General features: G+C 41.2%; 1 protein-coding gene across 1 annotated transcript; it reads left to right on the forward strand.

The window, feature by feature from the left end:
* Positions 1-64: 64 nt before the first annotated feature.
* LOC104269705 (cyclin-dependent kinase 4 inhibitor C-like) lies at positions 65-4,592 on the forward strand. Its single transcript, XM_009872815.1, has 2 exons — positions 65-626; positions 4,218-4,592. The coding sequence occupies exons 1-2, from the start codon at positions 498-500 to the stop codon at positions 4,590-4,592; spliced, it is 504 nt and encodes a 167-aa protein (XP_009871117.1). The 5' UTR covers positions 65-497.
* Positions 4,593-7,964: the final 3,372 nt, after the last annotated feature.

A 7,964-nucleotide genomic window follows, 5' to 3' on the forward strand; every position in this document is an offset into this window, starting at 1 on the left:
CTAGAGGCGGCGGCGTGGGATGCGAGGGGGGATCCCGAGCGGGACTTGGAGGCGCTTTGCTACAGAAGACTTTTCCTCGGAGCTGTTGCCGCTCAGATCCCGACTGAGAACAGGGTGGGTTATCTTCTTCTTCCGAGATCTCAGGTCTGAGTGAGTCTCCGGTGTACGTGTCTATATGTGACCCGTAACATATAGGATATATTGCATAGCTACTAATCTGTGTGTCCCCCCCCGAAAGCGGCCAAAGTCTTTAATAGGAGTTACCCTATATGTGGAAGCAAAGAAATCTTCTTTCAAGTGGAGCTGCAGTTTTGCTGAATAATCACGTGTGAGTTAGGGGCGGGCTCTTGGCAAGGAGGTTTTTTACGAGTATTTACTACAAGGTCTACTCCAGAAGATTAACCATCCCAATCCTTCTGTCAGTCTCCGATGCCATGCCTGGTTAAAAAAAAAAAAAAAAATCTCATCTTTTTTCCGATCGTCAGTCACCCTAAAGAATGGCCGAGCCTTCTGGGAACGAGCTGGCGTCCGCGGCTGCCAAGGGGGACCTAGTGCAACTTACTAATTTGTTGCAAAAGAATGTAAACGTCAATGCACAAAATGGATTTGGGAGGACTGCGCTGCAGGTTGGTATCCAGAGAGGGAGAAAATATTTCATCACTGGTACCTACGTGACCCGGGTTTCCAAAAAAGACAACGTTTTAAACAGGCTGGTGGATGAAATTCGAGTGGTTTTTCAAACTCGTTGGATGCCATATTTTATAACTTTAGTGGCTCCAACTCCCTAAAATGACGTACTTGAAATAAAACTGGTCAAAACCATTATTTCAGTCGGGGATCACCCTCAATGTCAAACGGGCTACGAGTTTGCTGATATTTTGTAACTTCGTGGGGAGGAGGCAAGGAATGAGAGAGCCGAGATGAAAAGAAATCAACTTAGGTGAGCAGGATTTCTTAGCAGGTCTGTAAACACAAATGTGCTGTTCTCTGAAGCTTAGGATTTGTCCTATTTTCCTCTTTTTTTTTCTTTCTTTTTTCTTTTTTTTTTTTTTCCTGCAATGTGCTTTTAAAGCGTGCCTCCTCTCGGTTCTGGGGTCTGCTGTAGATGGTACTTTTTCTTTATAGTCTGCTTGTGAGCAATGACCTTTCTCAGTGGGAAGCATGCTGCACAGAACCGAGCACCTTCGATGTACATTAAGAGTGAGCCCTGCGAGTTAGGGTTTCAGATGAATCACTTGCTTTTTCATTCATAATTAAGGCTTGAAAATTCGCTTTTTTGGATCGGCCAGCGGGGCACTGCTTCCAGCTATTTCCTCTCTGATCGTATAGGGTGCTATGTCCTAATTTTTAAGCATGTGGCTGTGCAGGCAGGAGTTGGAACTTGTCCAAGTGCTAACTATCGGAGCTGATGAAAGATTTTGCTTTTAATAATATCAGATAATGATGATGAAAAGACTAGGATACCTACCAAATAGGGAGAGAAGTGATTTATAAATCCGGATTAAAAAATGTGTGGTTATTTGCACTTAAGGTGTAAGGAATGAAATGCAGAAGCAGATCTGTAGATCTTTTTAATTTCACACATTAGAAAAATCGTTTGTTAACTCATTCCCCCCCACGCCCGAAACCGTGATAATAATTTCTGAAATTAGGTTTTTAAACAGCATAAAGCCTGAGAATGTACTCGAGGTATTTACAGCTTCTTGGCTTAACATCAAAATACTAGAGCTGGAAAATAAGCACCTCTAGCTAAAAAAGCAGGAATCACCCTTTTTTTGACAATTTCGCTGAAGCTGGAGGGGTGCGAGCTCCGCTCTGTCCTGTTAGCACCTAAATAGGGCATCGCATGGCAGGGCAGAAACTTGCAGGAACTTTTAAGAGAGTGAAAGGATTTAAATTAAAAACTTACACGAAACTAACTTCTTAAAGAAAGCAGGAAACGTGTAGCCAGTTGGTTTATCCTCGGGATGAGGGCTGAAAATCGATTTTGTCCTACAGTAATGTTTTGGTTTTTTTTTTCCTAAAAGCTACTAACTGTCCGTATCCTGAATTAAGGCTTGTTTTACACAATAGCATAGCATCCAGCTGTATTAAACGTGCATCCGTGTCCTAACAATACTTCTTATCGGTGCCTAATCATAACTGAGTTAATGAACCACAAGAAAAATCAAAACAGGAGAATCTGTCGACTTATTTTCAATATGTATCATCCTGAAATGTGCTGTGGGTGCATGACCACGCTCGAAAGAGCTCTGTGAGTGCACTCTCCACAACTGAGATAATCTCCCCATAATCTCTCTCTCAGTTAAAACGGAGGGAAGGCTGCTATGCTAATACTGATGAATTTATATTTTTCTTCTGTGTTTATGTTTGATTAAACAACTGCTCAGCTTGTCTCGATCTGTGCTTTTTATTTCTGATGAAGTGTACCTATGCAGGCCTCAAATACATGTCCTGCCCTTGTGCTCTTCGTCAGATTTATTCAATTTATGCTTTCTCCTTCTTTGCCTCCCTCCCCCCAAGTGAGATTTTGCAAAATCAAGGGCATTTGCTGTACAGTTGTAGCCCACGTCCCAATAGCATCACGTTTTATATTATTCTTTTCTCCCCACCTCGCATCTTTAACTGAAGCCTTCAGTCCCCTAGCCTGCACAGAGAAAACTCCTTCTTTAACCAAACCCATGTTTTGAATTCACAAATAATACAGCCTAGGCTCTCAAAAAAAAAAGAGATCAAAATGTCCAGATTTTACTAAGGAGAGAGGAATCACAATGCTTTTGTTTTCTTTTACATCTCTTCCATCGCAGAAGTGAAAGAAATGGGACATGCGGAGCTGGAAGCCTTGGGGCACAGAAAAATTTCTTTCCCTGAATCCCAGCCTGTCTTATCTGCACTTTTGCTCTTGTCTGTAGATACAATACACTGGGCTGCTTTACAGTCCAAACGCTGCAGGAATTATATTTATTACAGCTTGTTTTTCTTAAAAAGCCTGACATATATTTTTCACCAGGAGAGTTTTTCAGCAAATCCTTCATGGAAATCGTACATTATGCTAAATATAATGCACTGTCATGCTTATTTATGGAGATAAACTTTTACCAAGATTTTCAAATCAATGTATGGACGTTTCTAAGGAAATTTAAAAGTTTTTTTCTTTTTTTCGAATTTGACACTCACAGTGAGCCTAATTACAAGGACAGGAAAATGTTGCCTATAGGCTGGAGTTTATATGTTACCATGCTCATTTTTTTTAATTATCTTTGAGTAAACAAAAAATGAGAAATTTCGGGCAAATCGGTGCAAGTTTTTAAGTCCCAAATAAGAGTGATTTGAGTTCTAATTATGATACTTTTACAATGCAATCGAGAAAACTCAAAGAAGCTTTTTTTTTTTTTTTGTGAGAGAAATAGTCAGAAAATCCAGTCATCATCATCGGTTTTGGTTTGTGTATTTTTTTTTAAAAAAAGATGTTTTCAGCGAAATAGAACCACATTTTACTTATAGTGAAATTATAAAGTTATGATATACTTATTTTAGAAGAAAGCTTCTGGAACTCTGAAACATTCCTTGTAACTTCTCCTTTTTGGGTGACATAATGAAACACAAATATTGGGGAAAAAAATTTCCTCTAGCATTTATTTTTCTTAGCAGACAGAGCTATGGTACAGTCCAAATATTTGTTTTATGATAATGCACAGACAATGTAAACACCTGAAAGCTTATAAAACCACATTCTACATTTGCTGTTGCTGAGGTATAATTTCTGCTCTTCAGAGACCCTATATTTGGTGTTTAACGAGATTAAACAGTAGTGCAAAGGTGTCTCACTACTTGTGCAAATAAAACCAAACTATACTTAATTTTCCTATGGTAAGAAATTTAGATAACCTAAGTTAAAAAAAAAAATAAAATGTATCTCCCAGTTCTACATAGCCTGTTTCAGATAAATCTCTCTGAGACAGAATTCTATTAGCACCGAAGTGATAACATCTTGCACAATTTTACCGAGTTCAGTTAAAAAAAAATACACTTAAAAAAAAAAGAAAAAAAAGAAAAAAGTGTTCTGGTATATCATTAGATTTACAATGGGGCTCTTCCGTCTGTTGGAAATGAGGATTGACAAAACCCAGAGAGAATAACTGAGGGTCTACGCCCAGTGCTGAAGCAACCCCCCCCTTCCTCCCTCGCCGTGCTCAACTCTTCTCTTTCTTTGGCAGGTGATGAAACTCGGGAACCCCGAAATCGCCAGGAGGCTGCTCCTGAAGGGTGCAAACCCCAACCTGAAAGACAGTACCGGCTACGCTGTAATTCACGATGTAGCCCGAGAGGGTTTTCTGGACACTTTGCAGACTCTGCTGGAGTTTCAAGCCGACGTGAACGTGGAGGATGAGGAGGGCAACCTGCCCCTGCACCTGGCGGCCCGGGAGGGGCATGTGCGGGTGGTGGAGCTGCTGCTGGAGGTGGCTGGTTGCAAGGTGGGCCACCGGAACAAGCGGGGGGCTACCGCCTACGACCTGGCCAAGCTCTACAAGAGAGCTGCCGTGGTGAAGCTCTTGGAGGACAGTAGCTTCTTCCCTGCAGCCATGAATTAAACCCAACTCGGACGGGCTCTCCTTTGGACATTGGGGCTTTCAGCCTTTTTTTTCTTTTTCTTTTTTTTCCCCCCTTCCCTCTCCTTTTTAATAACATTTGTTGCAACCTTTTTTTTTGTTTTTTGAGCAAGCTGGTAGCATAATTCTCAAGAAATTCTAGAGGTGGGGTTTTAGATAATGGAAGTATTCTAAATCCACCCTCCCAGCCATTTCTTATACTTATTTACAAAGCGCTCACAGACTCAGCCATGTATATGTTGGTCACTCATACTTAGTTTTCCAGTGTCAAGTTTTACAATTTATTTTAGGTCATTCGTATTAAATCATTAATACAATAGCTATATATTCACATGCTTAATATTGCTGGACTTTCAAGAAAAAGAAATAGCAGCTTACTGTGATTTCTCCCACCTTTCAATTCCCCCTCCCCCCCTGCTTCGGTCAGGCTTAAAAGTTTGAAGTCCTGTTTTGCATTAAAACAGACTTTTAAGAGGTAACCTGCAACTCCCAGCTCAGGCAGAGCTTGCAGTCAAAGGCTGCTTGGCCTGAGGACAGAGGATAGCGCTTAGGGGCTTTGAGAAATAGCTGCATTTTGACACTAACAAGAGCTTGTAGAAGTAGGTCACTTAGTTTCTAAATGTAGATGACACTTTCCCCCTTTGTGTATTTAAACTTTCACCAAGCTGCTTTTGAATTTAGTTACCAGAAAGTGTATAAGTGGTGGGTTTTTGTTTGCCAGAGGTTTTAAACAGCTCAGTTTAGTAGTTCTTGTTTACTGTGCACTGAAACAGAAGTTTTTTTCTAGTTTCAAAACAAGCAGCCGAGAGCCATTGTCAGAGGCAAGAGGATACGAAGGCTGCAGTGCAAGTTTTCTGGTCTCTTCATAAACCGAGTGCAGTTCAGATGTTGTTTAAGAAATATTTGCTTTCCACCAACTATTCTGATTTGCCTGGAAGTAAACTGCTTTAAAGATAGTTGCATGTCACAAACCAGGAATATTTGAATACAGTGACATTTAGGAAGCAGTATGTTTGATGTTCTGAAAGTTATGATATTGCTTGTACCTAAAACAATTTAACCATTGAAAATTTTCCATTGCAATACAGTTGAGTGTATTCATGAGACTCAAATTAATTTACCTCTCCAGATATAACAGGAGCTAACAACCCTCATCACCCTATTGGAAAGAGTTTAGTAGGAAAGTTTTAACATTTGTACAGGATATAGTGGTTGGACAGATGGGCAGTTTAAAGTGCTTTATTTTGAGTTGTCTAAATTTTAAGTGCGCAAAATAGAAAGTTTTAAATCAATGCAAAATGAATAGCACATAAAATAACACTTAAACTAACGTACAACCTCGCTTGTTTTAGATTTTAACTCTTACAAATATATTCTTAGCCCAACAAAATCGGTTCCTGCCGTTTTCAAGTAAAAAGTAATTTGCTGAAACTGTCTGTCACGTTTACTATAAGCTCTGTCATACTGCTGTGTTTTTTGATTAAAAACCTCTGTGAAATATAAAGTTTTGCACGCTTTTGTTATCATTTTTTTGTTCACAAGGAACCTCGAGATCATTCACGCAAGCAGCACGGCACATGGGATGCGTGACTGGGGAAATAACCCACAAAATACCCCGTATAAAGAGCATAAACGCATCTGAAATATTAAAATCGACCAACATAATCCGAAGGTCCCCGAGATGAAGTGACCCCAAACCACTCTCTGTTGCTGTCCATCTCCCTTTCCTCATGTCCTGGAGGATGCTCCAAGCTTTTTCCTGCTCCACAATCAGTACCCTGCGCTCCTCTTGCAAAGCAGAAATCCGCGCCGCCTCCAGGATTTCCTGCCGCCCGCTGCTACAGCAGAGGTGAGCCCCGAAAGGTAATAAATAGTCAATTTTCTCACTTATTTGTCACCTGTGCTACTAAAAAACCCTCACCCCGGACCCCTTTTGAGCTCCATCAGGGTTTAATTTACACTAAGACGAAGTTTAAGCAGTGGCTTAATAAAACAACTGTTTTAAAAATGCCCCGCCTAGTCAGAAATAGCAGCTTTTATTGCCTGCCAGGAGTTCCCGTTTAAAGCCAGGAGGTGTTACACCACGGTCATGCCTATAGCGTTGGCGGGTGAGTCAGGGGCCAGATGATGTCTGCGTTTATTTGCTTTTTCACTCCTGCATTTTCTCCATAAGTCATTCCATTCATGGGAAACAATATCATAAATTGAATTCCCTGGTTAGGTACTTGGAAAGAGAAAATTACTCCAGGAACTTAATAGTTACTAGAAAAACTCTTTCGAAAACCAAAGGAATAAATGAGCTAGTGGGTTACTTGCACCTTATAGGTTTATAGCCTGGCTGCTGGGGGTCCTGCATAAGTTTTCACGTTTACTGAGAGAGGAGAAAATAATATAAATCATGCATCATTATTAGAGAAACATTACACCAGGAAGGGATTTCAATATCGGATGTGGTTTCAGAAACTAGTTTTCTGATTTTTCCCCAGTAGTCTGGCAACATCAAAACCTCCAGTTTTACAAATTTACACGTTTGTGAAAATGTCGACAATAACGTCGACCAGGAGGTGCAAAACTGCAGCGTGTGAGATGGAACGAAACGTTTCTGAGAGCTTTTATTGAGACATAAACCAATTGAAAAGTAAGTCTCCCAGGCAGAGATTGCCCTGCAGCAGTAAACAGTGTGATATCGAGATGAGATGTATAAACAGAAACAAACACAGCAAGCACAGAAAAATGTGAAGAAATACAGTATAAAGTGTAGCTGCACCAGGACTCACACTGGCAAGGCTCCGTGAGAGTCCGGCTGTGGGGAAAGAGCCCTCTCCCCTATTTCAGTTACACGGATGAGCAAAGCTGTTACACTTGACCTTTGTTTCCAAATCACCCTCGGAACAACGGCGGGGGCTGTTGAATTCCTTTTGAAAGGGGGCAGATCCTAAAGGGATCCTACAGACAACGAACAGAGCTGGATCTGTGGCAGCAGCACCGGGGGAGGGTGAGGGAGCCAGTCTGAGGGTGAACGCTTGCCGAGAGAGGGGAGAGGTGCGCGGCTAACGCAGGCACTTCAGGCTGGCCCTGCGCTTACACAGGCCAGTGTAAATGATAAGGTATTTGAAGGTGAACTCATCTCAGTAGCCGGTGCAATAAATGACTGTATATTGAAGTACACGAAGAGACTTTTTTCCCAGTTTTCAGTGTGTGGAGAGGAGTGAAATCAATGCTTTACTCCATGGTGGGACAAGAAAGTAGCTTCGCAGGCAATGCCACTGCACTGGTGTCGTGAAGAGTTAAACCAGTGGGAAACCATCACCTTTTAGCCTTTAAGAGAAAGAAGAGGGTCCCTTCCACAAACGT

This window comes from Apaloderma vittatum, unplaced genomic scaffold (assembly GCF_000703405.1).
Source record: "Apaloderma vittatum isolate BGI_N311 unplaced genomic scaffold, ASM70340v1 scaffold39357, whole genome shotgun sequence".
Lineage (NCBI taxonomy): Eukaryota > Metazoa > Chordata > Aves > Trogoniformes > Trogonidae > Apaloderma > Apaloderma vittatum.